Consider the following 18199-nt stretch of genomic DNA (forward strand, 5'->3'; position numbering starts at 1 on the left):
TAATCATAGAAAAGTTTCATACAAATCTGCCACGAGACTTTACCTTCCTCAAGGAACGGGTGCTTGCGTTGAGAGGGAAGTAGAAGTCATCACCAGATAAAGGACACATGTTCCAGACCTAGGGACAACAGGAAGTAGGTGGGAACACAATATTCTTTGAGGAATAGAAGATCAAGGTGTTTCATGCAGAGAGGCACAGGGAGGATGGGGGGAGAAGAGGCACTTACACCATTCACTATGTCTTGTTGGCTGTGTCATCCCTGCCTCATGCTGGTAAAATGAGCCCCTCAAACGTAAGGACTACGTGTCACTGAAAGGCATACCTACCACAGCACTTAGCACAATGCAAACAAATAAAATGAATGTACCCACATTATGGATCAGGGAGTTGAGGCTCAGAAAGGTTGAATGAGTTGCCCAAGACCCCGAAGCTGGTAGTGGCTGCACAGCAGTGAGAATATATACCTATCATTCCTCAACTATGTCTTTTTTAAACTGGCGCAACTCACCCCCACTCCCCACCCCAATCCTTTTTTCTAGAAAATCCAAGTTTTTCTAAGAGCTCCTTTTCAAAGGGCTCAATAACAAAGAATAAAGCAAAAAGCCAGTTACTGGGGTGTGTGTGTGTGTGTGTGTGTGTGTGTGTGTGTGTGTGTGAGAGAGAGAGAGAGAGAGAGAGAGAGAGAGAGAGAGAGAGAGAGAGAGAGAGAGAGACAGAGAGAGAGAGAGAGAGACAGAGACAGAGACAGAGAGAGAGAGACAGAGACAGAGACAGAGAGACAGAGAGAGACAGAGAGACAGAGAGAGAGAGACTGTTGGGAAGGAAGTGCATAGGACTATTTTGGGTACAGCATTCTTTTCTGGAGCCTTTACAATGGCCCGAAATGGGGCTCGTGGTGAATTAGCCATCATAAGACGCTCCTGGTGATGCCGGGAAAAGCGCATCCGCGCTAACACTGGAAGTCCAGAGCAAAGACTCGGGGTTTGGACTCTTTAGGGCGGTAGGTGGGGTCTCTAGCTTCCCGCTTCCCGAACCTCTCCGCCTTTCTAGCCAGGACCACCAGCAGTTTGGGGAACAGTCTATTACTAATTTCCCGGCTATCCCGTCTGGTCCCGCAGACGCAGAAGGTGGAAGAGGTGGCAACCTTGTCTCGGGGAGGTATCCTCAAGGCCCAGACGTTCATCTCTGTCCATTTCAAGGCGTCGAGCCTGCGCCATATATAACCAAGTACGACGCCCACCACGGAGGACACAGCGGCCTCTCTGCGCTGTTTTACTCGCAACTCTTGGGCAAATCTGGGCTCCGGGGCGGCGGTCAAGAGCCTGCCCTGACACTGGTGCAGGACGTGGCGCCGAGGTTTCGCTGGGCAAGGGGCAGAGAAGAGGGGCGCGGGCAGGCGCGCGGCTCTTGTGAGGATTACGGTAGAGGCTGTGGCCCGCGGAGCCGCTCGCCGCGGCTGCAGCCATTGCACAGCCGAGCATCCCACATTCAACAGGAGGGACCCGCGGGAGAGGGGACCCGCGCTCCCGGCACCGCCCCGCCGCCGCAGCCCGCGCGCCCCGCGCCACGCGCCCCGCGCACCATGGCCAAGGAAGGTGTGGAGAAGGCGGAAGAGACGGAGCAGATGATCGCGAAGGAGGCAGGCAAGGAGCCCGCGGAGGGCGGCGGCGGCTCGCAGCGACTCGGGGACGCCCAGGAGATGCGCGCCGTGGTGCTGGCGGGCTTCGGGGGGCTCAACAAACTGCGGGTCACCAGGAAGGCCATGCCCGAGCCACAGGACCGCGAGCTCAAGATCCGCGTCAAAGCCTGGTCCAGTATCCACGCCTTTCTTGCTTTCTCCCTCTTCGCGCTCCGGGGGAGGGGGTGGCGGAGCCTCGGAGGGGACGCGGCCCGGGCTGCAGCCGCCGGGGTGCCCCCCTCGTCGCCCTGACCCAGGGTTTAGAGCCTCCCCGCTGCCCACCCCTGCTGATGGTGGGGAGGATGCTGAGCGCTGGCCTTCCTCCCCCCCTCGCACCCCCCAGGCCGGATCTAGGGGTGAGCTGAGGAGACTGCCCTCTCGGGAGGAGAGGGGAGCGGTGCATAGTGGCGCCTAGCACTCGGGGGCTGCAAGACTGCGCTGCGGGAGCAGTCTGCCGGGCAGGACAGCTCGGCTGCCAGGATAAGGGAGTCGATGATAACACGGTTAAAAAATAACCCTCGGCTGACTGAGTACCAGCCATTGTTTGTTAGAGTTTCGTGTGTGCGATCTGATTTCATACTTTCTGGGACGCAGTGAGTTAGGTACCGTCAGTATCCCCCGTACCAGGTGAGGAAACCAGGGCTCAAAGACAGCTGAGCGACTTGCCCAAGATCACTCTGCTGCCACTCAGTGGCATGGCCAGCATTTGATAACCGATCTGTTTAACCTCCGTGCGAGGTTGGGATGGGCCTGGGGAAAGGGTGCAGGGCTGGGGAAATGCGTCCTTCCCCTTGCTCCGCGCGCTGCCCTCCGTGTGGCCTGGTCTGGGCAAAGGCACTGGAAAGCAGGAGGTTAGGTACCAAGGCTGCAGCCGAACCCTCCCTCTTCCCCACTAGTAGTATCTTCTGTGTTTCTTGGGGGTGGAGCGGGGGGAAGGGAGGGGGAAAAATCAAACTGATCAATCTCCGGAATTGCTCCCATCTGAGAAGGAGCTCATCAATCTGAGTGTCCTGTTACCCTCTCCTCCTGGGGGAACTTCTTCAGACGCAAAGGGAACTGTGATTTCCCCCTGATGTGTTTCTGTCTCCCTGAGTGCTGTCACTATACGGATCCTATCCCTGAAGTTCTGGGAAGGGCAGGCTCACCCCTGAGGGTTCACTGGACCCAACACTCTTGAGTTCTCTTTGCAGTGGCCTGAGAGGCTCCCAAGAGGAGCTTGGTATGTTAGTACCGCCATCAACAGACACTGCTCCCTCAAGCAGCAGCCACCTTACACGTTCCCACCTTAGCATCTCAAAGAAAAATGCCAAGGAGATTGCCTCTCCTCATGCGCAGGTGTCATTTCCCGGACTGGAAGGCAGCTGGTGAAAGAAGTAGAAGCCGGTTTCTGGTTTGTCTGGGTCTCTGGCTCACTCTCCATACATGTAGCTCGTCATGCTTGACTCTAAACGTGACTCTTGAGCCTTTCTTGGGGGAATTCAGGGTAAGGGAAGAGGTTTTTGCAAACGGGGGCTCCTATACAGTTCTACTTTGTTAACCCTTGCTGAACCAAGCTGCTGGATCCCAGAAGGCAGAGCTTACGCGTCTGCCCTTTTCACGGCTAAATCCCCAATGCCCAGCACAGTACATCCTAAATAAGTTATCGCTGAATGCATGAACTGAGGAAAGATGCTTGGAGGGGGTTGTTGCATCATTATTTTTTTCCATTTACTGTTGGAAGAATGCTGCCTAGTAAAATCAAAACCATGTATTGATAATTTGCCTTCCTTAACCACCAATTAAAAAATATATACTTTTTTTGTGTGTATACACATGTATACACACACACACACACACACACGAGTTTATGACCTGCCACTGAAATTCAGAACTGGGATCTAGGACTCTATCAGAGTATATATTCAGAGAGTGAAAATTCAGAGAGTTGAAGCTATTTTTTTTTTAAAGCAAAGAGCATCATCTGCAGTGTAAGTAGGTCTGAGTTCTCTAGCCTTATGCTAAGTGCATAAATACTGATTGGAACTGAAGCATTTTGAAATAATAAATGTCAAGATGAAGGCCAGAAGATTGATTTTCAAAGCCAGACACATAAGCCTGTTCTTAATTGGAGCTGTATGCGCATGTACACACACACACACACACACACACACACACGCACACACTATGGAATCACTGCAGATACCCCCCACCTTGGTCAGAAAGCCAACCAGACCTGGGGTGGGGTGGGGGGCCATTTGGAATGCAATGTTGCAAAGGGCCCAGATTTATTTTCATTTCGCCAAGCTGGAAGCAGAGTTAATCGGTTTTGCAAGGGGGAGGTGGAATAGGTTTGTGAAGATCGCCCGCTGGGCCCTTCCTCCTCTCCTAGGCAGGGATTGGCTACCCAGAGATGCCCATTGATTGTTAAGTGTAGCTTTGAGAGACAGGATGATTCATTCTGTATTTTTATGAATCAGTTGATGGCCTCGTGGATGAAGGTCTCCCTTTTATGCGCTCTCAATTTTTAATGGAAACCTTTTATTATCAAATAGGATATGATTTTTGCTTGGGAATAAAGCATAGTCCATCTGAATTAGCATTATTCAAGCCTTGGATGAAGGTCCCAGTTGGTTACTTTATGAATTTTATGGAAATGGAAGAGAAGAGGCAGGGAAATACATATTTTATCTCATTCACACCCTCTTATTTATGGTCCAATGAGAGAGGTATTATGGTGGAGCAAATTGAAGCTTGGAGAGGTTGAGGTATTTGCCAAAAATATCACACAGATAGTAGTTAGGATCTGAATCCTGGTCTGTTTCTCCTTCAGGCTCTGTTGTTTTCCTTTTATTCTATTTTGTCTCCCTCCATGGAAAAGGTAGAAGACACATGTGATTTACCTCTCTATACCTCTGGCATGTAAGCTTGCTTTCCTTTCTTTCTTGAATGAATATGGCTCCTTTGATCATTTTATGTCTGGCTTAAGGGAACACTCTGGCTGTTCCCAGAGTAATATGGTTTTCCCCCTAAAGTGGAGACATCATGGTCAAATGCAGCTTAAAAAGAACCACCTCAGGGAGTACAAGGTGGGAAGGATAGCAGAGTCTTCCATCTAAGTTGTTACAAGAACATCAGCTTTGATGCGGAACCCATTTCATCAACCATTCATTGAACAAACAATTTACACAGCAAGTGATTTAAGTGGCCAACCAGAAGCAGCATGTGGCCTTTGGAGAAAGACGGACCTGGGTGGAAGACCCAAGCACCACCTCTTTTCTCTCTCTCTCTCTCTCTCTCTCTCTCTCTCTCTATCTCTCCCTCCCTCCCTCCCTCCCTCCCTTCCTTTTTTCTTTTTTAAGGAGGGCCCAGTTCACAGTGGCCCATATGGGGATTGAACTGGCAACCTTGGTGCTACCAGCACCATGCTCTAACCAAGTGAGCCAACCAGCCACTCCTCCCACCACTTTCTATCTGTGTAACATCAGTGGACATATCTCTTACCTTCTTCAGGCTTTCCATGCCTCAACTGCAAAATGGGGATAATACGATGAAACTCATGGTGCTGAGAGGATCAGATGCAAGAAAGAGACTGGCCCACTGACATCACTAAATAAGTAGTAGCTATTGTTGTGACTGTTATCTTTGTTGTCATATCTATGGCTATATGACATACTTCTTGGCAGATTGATAACTGGGAGGCCATCATTTTAATCATATATATATAAGATTGGTGCAAAAGTGCGGTTTAAAAGGTTAAAAATAATTGCAAAAACCGCAATCACTTTTGCACCAACCTAATAATTAGACAATCATATCATGTCATATCTGCTTAACGATTAAGACCTTCCTAGATGAGTCCCAACTCTGCCACAAAACTGGATGTCCCTGGAAGTAGAGCCTGAGACATGGATGCTGTTTTAAATGATTGATTGAGGGTGCTTTTGGAAGAATGAGAGCAAGGGAAGTGGGAGAGGGCAGGGGAAGAAGCCAAGTAAGGATTTGGTTTCAGCTGGATCCCCCCAGGAGTTCTGGAGCATGAATCACACTACAGAGTCAATCTGGCCTTGAAGTAATGGGGGAAGACGCTTCCCCTCAACCCTCTTCATCAGTTAGTTATGGGCTGTGGGCTACTTCCTGAGTAGGGGCATGGAGTCTTTCAAGCAGAGGTGGCTTCTGTTTGACTGAAGTAGGGAAGTGGAGAAGAGGACTGGTCTGAGCCAGCATAGGTCAGTCCTCCCAGCAGTTGGGGGATGGGAGTCAAATGAATGGAGTGAGGCACAAACAGCTACTCTCTACACAGGCTGACCTTGAACATGTTGCTTACTCCTCTAAACTTCAATTTACTGGTCTATAAAATGGAACTAATAATAGCACCTCCCTTTCTAGTGTAATGGAGTTTAAGTGAGATATAGTACATAGAGACCTTTTTGATGATGCCTGGCACTTAGCAAGTTGTCAATGAATGATAGCTCTTATTATTTAAACTAGTATTTTTGGTTTCCATAGATACTCTCTATAGCATTCAAGCTGGAACCCTTTTGAAAGGGTTCTTTTGAAATAATTACTCTGGGACAGCAGGAGCAAACTACTAAACCAGGTGCATGGTCCCCCACCGAACTGATAAGGATCAGATCTGTGCCTTTGCTGTCAGCCATCTTGTCACAGGGGAGCTTCTCTTGGGCAGGAACTGGTAGGATATGAGGCTGAGGGTTTCCAGGTCGGGCTGCAGGAATGTATTTAGGTGGCCATTAACAAGCCTTGTCTAGTTTGTGGCTCAGATTGGCTTGTGGTAGAAAGGCACTAATGGATTGGGGACATTTATTCTCCCAGACGGATTTACAGTGAGAGGCTGCATGAAACTGCTGGAATGAGACCAATCGGATGAAAAATGGTTCCAGCCAGTCATGGCTCCACTGGCTGATCTGAAAATGGGCGAAGGGCAGGCCATAGTAGAGGAAAGCCAACAGATTGATGGGATCCTATAAATCATGAGAATAAAGTGTACTGGAGAGTGGGAAGGGAACTAACATCTATTGAACACTTGTTATGAGCCAGAAACTAAATTGCCTGATATATACTTTGCTTTACTTTATCCTAATAGCAAGTCAACAAGATCAGCATTACCATCTCCATTTTAAAGATGGGGAAACTGACCTTCAGAGGCATGCTAAGATCAGAAGCATGGGAGAGCGTTGTAAAAATCCAAGTTCTGCCTTATTCCTGAGCTCTTACATTTAGGAAAGAGAGAGAGAGAGAGAGAGAGAGAGAGAGAGAGAGAGAGAGAGAAGAGAAGAGAAGAGAAGAGACAGTGGGAGACCGAGACACAGACAGGCAGACAGACACAAAGACTGGAATCAGGAATACAGAGAGAGAACCATGCATGCCTTTGGCTGACTTGAAGTGTAACTAATAAGACAGAATTGCACAGTGCCATCTTGCCCTCCACCCCAAATTGCCATTGTGTTTCTGCACCACTTCCACTTTCCCTCCATTTCTGAGGTATGGGACGCTTTGGGGATCCACCTAGGATCAAATTGCCATGACTGTTGACCCAGAACACCCGTGCTACGTGTAATTAAAGACAATCACCACTCCTTGGAGCCACTCAATGCATCTGAGTCCTTCCTCTGCCTGCTTTGCCTCAGTTGGGCGATTGCTACACTGGCAACTTGAGTGCAGGATGTCCCAAAATAACACTGCATTAAACTGCCATCGATACGGTCAATCCAAAGAAATATGATCAATATCATCTCCCCTGTTTTTATCAAGTAAACAAATAGCGTGCATGAGGTTAAGTGACACAGATGTTTTTAAAATTGAGAAATTGCTTGGAGGGTGTTTAATGCCCAAGCCAGGAACCACTCTGGCACAGAGACTGGAATAAAGTGTTCTGAATCACTCTGTCTTGGATGGAGATATGAGGAGTTGACAGAAAAGGGTGACACTGTGCTGAGTCACACTGAGCCCCATTTGGTGATGACAAGGTGGAGGTGCTACCTCCGGGGTCTTTCTTATTCATCGATATTTACATTTTTTCCATTAACCATGTCCTCCCTGGTGAGGGCTGGGGATGGTGACAATGCCTGCTCTTAAACCAGCCGTGGAATGGATTTCTTGTCTCCCTGCAATTTGCAGAAGAAAGGAAGCCCAGAGTCAGTGATTCCAGTGTTTCATAGGAAAAGGAGGTATAGGACACCTTACAGAAGATTTGGCAGGTAGCAGGTTCTCATCAACAGCAGCCACTGGCCAGAAGCCACGGGCATGCTCATGATGGGCAGGGGTAATGGTGGCTGGCCATCGGGCTCAGCCTACCCTCCACTCGCAGCACCCTCGCAGCCACAAAGCCTAATATCCTCATCCCGTTTGCACCTGACGCTCACACTCCATAAGGTTATTGATCACCCTTACTTTCTAAGAGAGGACAGTGGGACACAGAGATGAAGTGGCACTAGTGAGAAGCTACAACAGACCTGAGTGCAGCCCCTAAGGTCCTTCACCATGGCTGTGTGCTGTTAAGCAAACAACCCTTTCTACTTGCACACATCACCACCTGGTAATAATACCCACTTCTGGTATTGTTACAAAGACGAGCTCAGACACTTGAAAGTCCAGACTGCTCCTTGCCCTCAGTGGGTGCTCAGGAGAGGTTAGTTTCCTCCCTAAGTCTCTCAGCTTATAAAAGACAGACTTGGGACTTGATGCCATTGTTGTGTTTCTTGTTCTCCCACCAGCTACGTAGGCTTTTGAATCTTATTCCCAGGGTTGTGAATGGATTTAAACTGATCTCCTGCTACCCTCATGCAAGCCCTCTGCGTATCGCCCATGAGTGCGAGCAGAGATTTCTCTGGCGACCCAGTGTGCCTAGATATTCAGTCCAGCCTCTGGAGTTTGGTTCACGCTCATTCAAAGGAACCAAAATCCATGACCTTCTGGCATACCACCGACATTCAACACTGACCTCCAAGCTCACCCAGGCATGGGGAAATAGCACCCTATGACTCCAAGTTCCTGGCACTTCTCATTCTTAATAGGGATCTTTTTTTGGCATCTTGGCATTTGTCATAAAAGGAAAAGTTCAATTAGAAGCAAGAAGAGACTCTTCATGGGAAAGGGCAGCAGGCGTGTAATCTCAAATTAGTTTGATTCCTCTGTGTGTGATCTCACACAGAAAATCGGTCGGAGCCGTGGTATTAAAATGAGTCAATGTAATGTCTGAAGGCCCGGGAGACCAACTAGATATTCCATTGACAGGGGCTGTTTCATCTCTGACTGTGATGTTATCTCCATGCAAGAATGCGGTGAGCTGCTGTTCTCACTGTCCTTCTGTTAGTGACCTTTGACCCCTCAGCCACGCCTCATCCCTTGCATTGTTCTAGAGCTACAAATTTGCCCTCCAGGGCTTTCCCAACCAGACCTCCCTTGGCAAGTAAAGCACTGGGTCCTCTTACTCCTGACTTCTCTCAGCGGATGCAGTCCCCAGAGCGCAGCGCAGGCTCATTCCCTTCTGTGAGAGGAATGATCATGATTCCTTCTCGGACCGGCACTGACTGTACCCCCAAATTGGATGGGAGGCAGTATGCTATTTGGTTATAAAATAGTTAATGTTGGTGGTGAAATAGACCTAGGTTCGAATCCTGGATCCCATCATTTTAGCAGCCTCTATCACCTTAGGAAAAGGATTTAGTCTTTCGAAACTGCAGTTTGTTCCTCTGCAATATGGGCATAATAATAATATCTATGGGGCAAGTTGTGTGTGTGTGTGAGAATAAAAGATAATGCATCGGAAGCATCTAGCAGTGAGGTTGGCACATTTAATATTTGTTGAATGAATGAAGTCCTCGCCACACAGCGTATGTTTAACATATATTAATTGTGGGGACAAGATGTGAAGAAATAGGACATTAGAAAGACCCTCCATACTTCATGAAGTTTTCTAAATGGAGTCCCTACTCAGACTCTATGTGTCTCCCCCAAAGGGTATAAGACCTTGACATCAAAAATAGAGCAGATGGGGTGTGCCACCATGCCATGGCATAAACAAGATCCAGATGAATTCCAAAAACAAGAGAGGAAACAAAACCAAAAGCACTGTGTTCCTACTGTGTGCTGGAAACTGGGCCAAGCTTAGAAATCTTCAAAAGGAAGACTGATGACTTCTGCCCTGATTTCTCTTTTCTTTATTTTGGCCATGCTAACCATCATGACAAATTTGTCCCTGGATTTCTAGGCCCTCCCTTTCCCTTTCCCTTTCCCTTTCCCTTTCCTTTTCCCTTTCCCTTTTCTTTTCCCTTTCCCTTCCCTCTTTTATCTTTTCTCACGAGTTAGCTTCAGGCGCCCCTACTGAAATTAGCTTCCTTCTTGAGACTAAGGAAGATGGTGTCCTTTTGCTACAGCTGCCTGGTGCAAGTTTAGCAGGCCCCGGTGCAAAGAGAACTTTATTCTCCTAATTTTCATTTATCAAGGAAGGAATCTGGCCCTTTGTGAATCACATTCTTCCAGCCCCCAGATCTCTTTCTCTCTCAGTCTCTCTCAGTCTCTCTCTCTCTCTCTCTCTCTCTCTCTCTCTCTCTCTCTCTCTCTCTCTCTCTCGATCCAAGGGAATGAGGTTTTGTGATTGGCCACGTCTCTATCTCATGCCCTCCTATCCTGACCTAGGAGAATGGGGCATCATGATTGATAGCCTCATCAGAAATGCGTGTGTGTGTGTGTGTGTGTGTGTGTGTGTGTGTGTGTGTGTGTGTTGCTGTAGGGTAGATACTCCAAAAGGAATGGAGGGTAGTGACCAGAAGACAGCATTAAGAAACATACTGGACTGATCAAAATAGTAGGGTAAGAGATTCTCTTCTTCACCCAGAAAAGTGAAGAATCAGAGAAGGGACTAGAGAAGGCAGCTCCATTCCCTATCCTGGGACCTTACATTTCTCAGCACAAAGTTATCCAATCATATTAAATATGTAATATTTTCAACTTCGAGACCCATCACCTTTTTTTTATTTTTAAAGATCATTATTTTCCCCTAGGATTTCTATTTGCTTTTTCCATATCTAACTGATCAGGTTTTTTTTTTTTTTTTTTTTTAAGATTTTATTGGGGAAGGGGAACAGGACTTTCTTGGGGAACAGTGTGTACTTCCAGGCCTTTTTTCCAAGTCAAGTTGTTGTCCTTTCAATGTTAGTTGTGGAGGGTGCAGCTCAGTTCCAGGTCCAGTTGCCGGTTCTCGTTGCAGGGGGCGCAGCCCACCATCCCTTGCCGGAGTCGAACCCGCAACCTTGTGGTTGAGAGGATGCACTCCAACCAACTGAGCCATCTGGGAGCTCAGCGGCAGCTCAGCTCAAGGTGCTGTGTTCAATCTTAGTTGCAGGGGGTGAAGCCCACCAATCCCTTGCGGGACTCGAGGAGTTGAACCAGCAACCTTGTGGTTGAGAGCCCACTGGCTCATGTGGGAATCGAACCAGCAGCCTTCAGAGTTAGGAAAATGGAGCTCTAACTACCTGAGCCACTGGGACAGCCCGAGACCCATCACCTTTTAAATCTCTTTGATAATTCTGGAAATTTCAGAAACTTTCTCTATTATCATTTAACTGATGAACGCCAAGTCTGGTCTTGGTTAACAGTAGGCACTCAATAAAATGTTGGAGGATGAGTGACTATATTACTGACCCCCAAATGTTAGGTGTACGCTTCTGCAGAAGTTGCCGTTTCACTTGTAAATGTGGCTTTGTTAACACAGTGGTCATTCCAAGCCACTGTGACTTCAAGTTCCCCTCTGTCATCTCAGCTCTCTCTGACAAAAGCCTAAATCTCTCCGACATGCAGGTTTTCAGGAGAACTTGAAAGAATACCAAAGGAGCCATGTTATCAGGGAGGTTTACCTGTCCTTCACACAATCTGTCCTCTTGAGACTAGAAGTTCATCTCTAATAACTACTTGCTCTAGGCTGGAAAATATGGGTCTCTGACTTCTCAGGATGCTCTGTAATCTTCTGATTGACATCAGCTCTACCCAGTGCTGGAGGCCAGGGCTCTTGGAGAGAAGCCACTGTGCTGCTTCTGATGATTGTTTTTCCACAAACACTTCCTCCAGCATTCCTGCAATGCTTGTATACCTGGGGACCCAGGCCCCACCAGCCCAGATGTTAAAACAGTATTGAACTAAACTAAACTTATTGCTCATTTTGCAATATATGCATACATCAAATCATTGTGTTGTACACTTTAAACTAATACAACGTCGATTGTATCTCAATAAAAGGGTAAAATAAATATTTCAAATTACTGGGAAAAAGAAAACAACACTATATTAAAACAAACAGTATATCCAGGACTCTGTCCCTACCTTTCTTTGTAGGTATCAGGGACCCCAAATCCCACCCTTCAATAAGTCTCAGTAGCTGCCAGGGTTTCCTATGGGCTGTGGCACGGGCACTGAGAAACAGTACTCCTGGTTCCTGCATTGACTCTGCCCCGCTCTTATTGCCCTCTTCTGCTCCTCCTACCATAACACTGAAGCCAGGAATGGGGTTCCCATTTCCTCTGCACTCCACAGGAGCCTCCCCTCTGAGCTGTGCCCCCCTTTATACCCAATACAGGTTCCAAAGCAGCGCATGCCACCTGTACTTAATGTTCCTGCTGTTGGCAGTTAATAATAATGACATTCTTGGCATTGTTTATCATCATCATTATCATAATGACCTTTATCGAGTACTTTCTGTGTGCCACACGTACTGGGTTAAGTGTTTTAGGAGAATTTCTATGACAGCAAACATTTTACCCATGAAAAAACAGGATCAAAGAGGTGAGGGAACTTGCTAAAGACCACACAACTACTAAGGCAAAGAGAGCTGTGATGGGAGCCAGGGTTTGTCTCTCTCCAGGGCCTACAGCTTCACTCCTCGACGTAAGCTCCTGGAGCAGAAGGGTAGTCTGAGTTGTGGCAAACACCGTATTCAGAAGCAAGCTTTCCTCTTGTATTGTCGCAGCCTTCTTCACCCAGGCTTATAGTCTCCAACTCACATTTCGCTTAGGATGCTTGTTGTCTTCCCTTAACCCAGAAGGCTTATCTGCTCCTTATGCAAATAGATACATAATGGAGCGGGCCCGCTGCCTGAGATAGTCTGCATTCCACGGTGAACTCTGAGCCTTTCAAACTGCATTCTACTCAGACATACTTGCTTCTGTAGAGAATCCATCAAGTCACACACTTTCTCAAAAAAAAAAAAAAAAAAAAGACAAGACAAGAAAAGGTCCCTTGTCTGAGATCTGAAAGAATTGCTTTTCATTTATCTATGCTATGTCTAGTTCAATCAACTAATGAGGTGCTATTAAACCTACTGTTCTTCTGATTGATCTGACTGATACTGTGATTGGATACTCTTTATCCTCCTGGCGATGCTTGCTAAAATTGTTCTGATTGGGGCCCTTATAATAACTCTGGCTCACCATTCTGCAGCCAGACCAGAACCAGGGATGTGGAACCCAGCTAGCGATGTATCCCGAAACAGTGCTTTCAGGTTTATCTGCCTTCAGACCACTAAGGAGATGGTCAGTGCCTCATGGGAAATAAAGATAAAAGGCAATTTTCACCCTCTTACCCCTTGGGAGCTGCAACATTTCATCCTCAGCCAGCAGTGTTTCTGGGAGACTCGGCTTCTTTCTTTTGCACTCTGAACACTTTCCTTTTCCTATTCTTTTTTTTTTTCTTTCTTCCTTTTGTGTCATTGATGAAGTGGGGCCTGAAGCTCTTGCGTAGAAGCCCAACTTCCAACATAACTGAAAAGCACTGTCAAATTCTGTTCGGTCCTTCAGAAAACACCAAAAGCTGGATCCATTCACGCTACAGAGAAAAACGTTTCAAGAACATTCCCTTCCCATCCACATCGCCCAGTGCCTCCAGTTCCTTCCGAACTTTCCTCCTGTGCTCTGCAAAGTCTCCTGGACTCTCTACCCCTGCCCTTGCTATCTCTTGTCTTTTGCACCTATCTTTGCTCACCTTTCACATCTGTTCTTTTATCTTCCGGGAGTAAATCTTGGCTCTGCACAGCACGTCCATCAAGCAGGGCTTTGATCTTAGTTCTTCCCCTTCCCATTACCCTAGGTACACACAAGGCTGCTTGCCTGATAAGAGATCCTTTCCTTGAGCAAGAAGAAAGAAGGAAAGAGCTTGAGCCACTCCTAGGTATTTTCCTACTTACACTTTGAGCAGCGAACACTGAAAGATGGCTTTTCAGACCAACCCTCTGCCTTGGAGCTGCTCACAGTGTACGGGGAAGACAGTAGGGAGTGATGCCACCACAGGCTCCTTCGTAGACGGATTAAATTGAAATATTAATGAACTGAAAAGAAAAGTGCAGTCCCTCCGTCACAGTAGCCACATTTCATGTGTTCTGTAGCCATGGATGGCAGGTGGCCACCACCTTGGAGTGTGGGTGCAGAACTGTTCCTTTCCTGCGGAATGTTCTAGTGGGCAATGCTGCTCAGTCTTCACTCCATTTTTTCCTACTGAAACAGCTCTTTTACCAAACACTGTCTTTTATCAGCAGCAATGTCACGGGAGATCACTGTCATGTGATAGCAAAAATGGACGGTTTTTCTATGGGGACCCCGTCCCTCTGGGTCTCCAGTGAGAAGTCAAACAGGAATCACTTTGCGCTGAGATGCTTATTGCCTTTCCCGCTCTGTGGACAGGTGGGAGGAGGCTGGAGGTTGAGAGAACGGGAGCAGAGGGCATACCCATTACTAAGTGATACTTTCCTGTGGACGCTTCCATGATTCCAGCAAAGCGGGTGACAGTGGCCCTCTCTGTGCTACCCTTGACCTTTGTACTACTTCCTGTGGGCGAACTGTCATGCTGTGTAGTCGTTTATTTGTTTATCTCTGAACCGCTGGGAAGCAGAGATGTCATTGTCACTGTTATAACATTAGTACTGAGCCAAGTGCCAAACCATGGAGGGCCTGCTGGATTTAAACTGAATTAGATTGAATATTTTACATAAGCAATCACTACCAGGCCCCTGTTTGAAGTCAATGACTTGGTCAACATCTAACATGGAACATACTGAGTTTCACCTTTTCTGGAAACTTCTTAGGAATAAATACCTGCTGTGTACCCAGGAGAGGCTAAGAATAACTAACTCCAGGTCCCAAAATCAAGGGGTTAGTCTTAGCATCAGGGAGAATCTGCGTCGGACCCATTTGCACCGTGATTTTCTGTTTCTCTTGAGAAGCAGCTCTTGATATTTAGATTCTCAATGTATCTCCCTGGCCATGTTGTTCCCGTGTTGAAATACTCCTGAAGTGTGTTTTGAATACGAATTTGGACATATGATCGGACTATATCTCCTCTCTTAGAGGGAATAGAACAGACTTGGACAATGATCGCCCAAGCTGTCTTGCCCTGGTCATCAGTCCGGGTTTTAGGGAGAAAGGGATCCGGGTGGGGCTACAGCAAGCACTACTTATGTCATAGGTGAGGTGGTTGGTTACAAACCACATCGGACGTGATGTCTCACATGGCCACAGTAGTCTGTTTGTGTAAAACCGTGGTTGCAGAGGATGTGTCACAGCTTCACGTAGAACCATATACCGAGGGGCGCAGAGTCAGGAGCCATAGACCAGCAATGGGTAGAAGACAGTCTAAGCACCTATGATACACTCTTTTCTATCTCTGCGGGGAGCACAGGTGAGCTCTATCCTGAGGTCCACCCAGGACACTTCCGGCTGTTCTCAAACAACGCCATTGGAGAGTCGTCCTTGTTTTAGACAATAAGTGTTTGTCCTTTCACAGCAGATTTGTTATCACTCTATTCTCACAGTCTTGAGATAACAAAAGGGTGCTTAAAGAACCCTTCCCCCGCCCCCTCCCCCAAAAAAAAAAGAATTGGGAGCAAGTTTTTCTGACAGCAATGCCTACATTGTTCTAGGCATTTTCAAGTTATCAGCTGAGGTGAACACACCAAAAAACGAAGACTTCAGTCCTGGGGAAATAAGGGAATGGATCAAACATCTGCTTCTTTGCCCCTGCTTTGATTTGGAGTTAAATGTTTTGATGCATAGAGCAGCAGCGAGACTTGAGAAGAATAAAGAAGGGCACACGTTCCAGGGCTGCTTTTGCTCAGAGCAAAGCTTCGCATTAGGCCCTCTTGCTCTTATTAGAGCTGGCAGAGGCCTCCGTGGACGCTTGTCATGGATGTTCAATTTGACAGTGTTCTCCTGATTCAGTGCAGGTCTCCTCCAGCATTCCATGATCTCCAGCTTCCCACAAACACCTACAAAGCCTGAGCTACTACTGCCCATGGATTTGTCCCAGCGATTACCAATCCTGCATGTGTGTTTTTAATAACTGAAAATTGTTGATAAAACCCTGTAAAAGGCTCTTCTTCCCCACTTCCCCCCTCCCCAGTCGTTATTGAGATACAATTGACATAGAACATCTTGTAAGTTTAAAGTGTACAGCGTGTTAATTTGATACATTCATATATTGCCAATTGATTACCACCATAGTGTCAGCTCCGAGCTCTATCTTATCACATAATTACCGTTTCTTTTTTTTGTGGTAACATTTTAGATCTACTCCTGCATGCATTTTGACAGTTCATCTGCCTTTACCCTTCTCTTGTTTCTCCATCTCCATCCGTTCCTTGATTCTTTGATCTCTTCAATTCCTCCATTTCCCTTTCCTCTCATTCTTTCAGGTCCCAACTTAAAGATCTCCGTGTCCTTTCTGCCTTCCCAGTATTCATTATAAGATACCCTAGAGCTTTCCTCCTCAGGGACCACTGTGCAAAGGAGCTCCATAAATATTCACCATCAGTGACAACTGCTCTGTGACCACAAGGGAATGAAACCCTGAAAGGGAGCTCATACCACCCCTCTTGTAGTGGATGCTGGGTGTCACCCAGACACCCTTTCCAGACCGAAGCACTCATTGCCCCAGGTACTGGGAGTGATGGCTGTTGAGGGCTCATGGCTGATTCCCTCCTGAGAAACTGCCCTCAGCTGAAGGACACCTCCTTGCCCAAGGTTGCACCCCCCACACACCCACAAAGGCAGTTCTCATCTGATGACTAGCTGATGCAAGGGTAAAAAGGCCCTGTCCTCTTGCCTTGATTCATGATGACTTGAGGGACCATCCTGGCTCCGGGACTTCCCGTGGATAAATTGAGTCCATTTTTCTACTACATCAGTTTTCGACTTCTCCCTTCTACTCATTCCAGCTTCCCTCACACCCAGATGGGTGTTGTTCCCTGGAGCCCTCCCTAACAGACTGTCTGCATGCAAATCTCAGAGTCTGCTCCCTGGCTCTGGCACCTTCATTGCGTGATAATGATGGCGACAGAGTGGTGGTGGGGACGGCAATGATAACGGCTCATGCTTATTGAGCACTTACTGTGTGTGAGGCACTCTGTTTTGCATGCAGTGTCACATGCAATCCACACCAACACCCCATAGGGTAAGTGTGTCACTGTCCCATTTTTAAGATGAGAGAATTGAAGTTCAAGGAGGTCGAGCCACCCACTTGAGGAGGAGCCCGGCAGGAAGCTAAAGCTAAGAATTAAATTCAGCCTTGGGGACTGCAGAGGACCACCGGGACAATTCTTTGGGGGAAACCTTTGTTTTAGACTTCAGGGTTTCCCTGTGTAGCACACTTGGTGGTTGTGAGCACTCAGCCCACACATCTATAAAACCACTCATCGCAGCTTTGTAATCAGCTTTGATGGTTCTGTTGCCCCACGGGAATTTGGAGCCCCTGCTAACTTTGGATATCCAGTACCTACGTATGTTCAGTATATACCGTTTCCTTGAAAATAAGACCTAGCTGGATAATCAGCTCTAATGCGTCTTTTGGAGAAAAAATTAATATGAGACCTGGTGTTATATTACATTATACTATGTTATATTATGCTGTTATGTTATGTTATATTATATTATACCCTGTCTTATATTGTAGTGAAATAAGACCGGGTCTTATATTAATTTTTGCTCCAGAAGACGCATTAGAGCCGATTGTCTGGCTAGGTCTTATTTTCGGGGAAACACAGTAGCAAATGTTCAGTGTGACTGATGAGTTGAGAAGTCCCCTCCTTGTAACTGGGAAAATGGAGTGATGGTCTCTCAAAAGGAGAGCAAAGTACAGTAGTCAAGGGCAAAGTCTCTGGAGTCACATCACTTTCTTTCACACCTTGGTTTTGTGAATGTCAGTGTGCCTCGATTTTGTTCTCTGTACTTATGGGAAATACCATTTGTCTCTTAGCATTGTTATAAAAATTAAGTGCTATCATGCCTATAAAGCACCAAGCATGATGCCCGACACATAGTAAGCATTCCCTAAATGTTATCTACTACAATTAGTAGCCACAATATTTTCTCCCCATATCCCATCATCAGAGGAATTGGAATGGGGGTTTCTAAATATCTGCTAGCTTCCTGTGGGCCCCTCATACCAGCACAAAGTCCTATGTGAGGACCCTTCTCTGGTCCACCTCTTCTTGGACATTCTCCTTCATGGGCAGAGCTGACAATGGGCCACTAGAGACGTTTTTCTCA

At 47.0% G+C, this 18199-nt stretch overlaps 1 protein-coding gene across 1 annotated transcript in view; it reads left to right on the top strand.

Annotated features, from left to right (window-relative positions):
- The first annotated feature begins 1471 nt into the window (after positions 1–1471).
- The window catches only part of VAT1L (vesicle amine transport 1 like), a 142809-nt gene continuing 126081 nt past the window's right edge, over positions 1472–18199 (top strand). The window contains exon 1 of the mRNA XM_081031343.1: positions 1472–1810. Within this exon, the coding sequence (XP_080887469.1) occupies positions 1584–1810 (227 nt within the window). The 5' untranslated portion in view covers positions 1472–1583. The remainder of the gene's footprint in view (positions 1811–18199) is intronic.

The sequence above is a fragment of the Rhinolophus hipposideros genome, assembly GCF_964194185.1.
Source record: "Rhinolophus hipposideros genome assembly, chromosome: 21".
Taxonomy (NCBI): Eukaryota; Metazoa; Chordata; class Mammalia; order Chiroptera; family Rhinolophidae; genus Rhinolophus; species Rhinolophus hipposideros.